Here is a 1,261-nt window from a genome sequence, read left to right on the forward strand (position 1 = left end):
CAGAGTCCAACTTTGGTCATTGTATTTGACTGTCTTAGCTGCACTTCCCTCCATGGGTTTGGGTCAGAAACTTTAGATTCTGTGGATACACACACACACACACATACAGCTGTTGACCTGGTAGCATTACAAAGCGATAACCGTTCTCACCATTTCACAGTATTCTGACAGTGGAAACAGACAAACATCTAAAAGTCCACACAGCTAAAGTGGTCAAAGGCTGATAAAAAACAGAACTAGAAATGTTTAGATTTTAGATTTGGTTCACCGATGGCCTAAAAACATGGAGGTTTGGCTCAGAGTGTACGATTGTGTACTGGGTGAGTGTTTCTTTCTGCTTAGTCCGGCTTCTTTGTGTCTGTCTATTCCACTGACGTGTTTCACCATGGTGACGTTAAAGAGGCCGTATTGCAACCAGCACTTCTAGAGAAAAGGCAGCAAAATGACACCAAAAGTGGAACTTGGCTTGACTATTCCTATCAATGAAACTTTCTTAATTTCTCTCGGTGACAGCACAAGCCAAAGAGCCTGCTTTTGTGCCCATGATTAGTCTGGAGTTGTGATGTCACTGCCAGACCGGGCTGTGATTGGCCCATTTGCGTTTGAGGCGGGTCTTTAGGGCCAGAAGGTCAATATAGAGGATCTGATTGAGGACGGCCGAGGCACACAGCAGTCCGCCGTGCAGCGCCCCGGCCATGCCGTTACAGAAGACGTCCTGACCTGCACACACACACACACACACACACACACACACACACACACACACACACACACACACACACAAACATTGAGCAAATTACAAATTATTAACTGACTTCAATCTGAGCTGTAGGAATCTACTGGATATATTTCTCATGTAACACAAATTTCAGTTTGACTGATGTGGGTTTTTCAAGGCCAATACCAATACCATTATTTTTTAGATTTAAAACTGCCAGTAGCAGATCTTTGGTGGCCATACTGTATGTTCTGTATGTTTAAATTTGACAATTGTCATGCCGAAAGAAAAAGTATTCAGTGTTTCCTCCAGAATGTTATTCTTTAATTAAATCCTCAGGTTGGTTAGCAGCTCCTTTAGGCCGAGTGAGGCAGATTTCATTGCAGGTTTTACACACTAACGCCCCTAAAGCTGTTGGGTAAAATCATCAAATCACCTGCATCATATTGGAGGTGGGCAACACTGACGGGTCGTTTTCCGATTTTTATTGAAAGGTCATTATAGGGCCAGATATATGGGCAAACCGATATATCAGACTAGCTC

At 43.3% G+C, this 1,261-nt stretch overlaps 1 protein-coding gene across 1 annotated transcript in view; it reads right to left on the bottom strand.

Annotated features, from left to right (window-relative positions):
* Positions 1–565: 565 nt before the first annotated feature.
* LOC139908617 (all-trans-retinol 13,14-reductase-like) overlaps positions 566–1,261 on the bottom strand; it is a 12,559-nt gene continuing 11,863 nt past the window's right edge. The window contains exon 12 of the mRNA XM_078284529.1: positions 566–720. Within this exon, the coding sequence (XP_078140655.1) occupies positions 566–720 (155 nt within the window). The remainder of the gene's footprint in view (positions 721–1,261) is intronic.

The sequence above is a fragment of the Centroberyx gerrardi genome, chromosome 7 (genome assembly GCF_048128805.1).
Source record: "Centroberyx gerrardi isolate f3 chromosome 7, fCenGer3.hap1.cur.20231027, whole genome shotgun sequence".
In the NCBI taxonomy this organism is placed as follows: Eukaryota; Metazoa; Chordata; class Actinopteri; order Beryciformes; family Berycidae; genus Centroberyx; species Centroberyx gerrardi.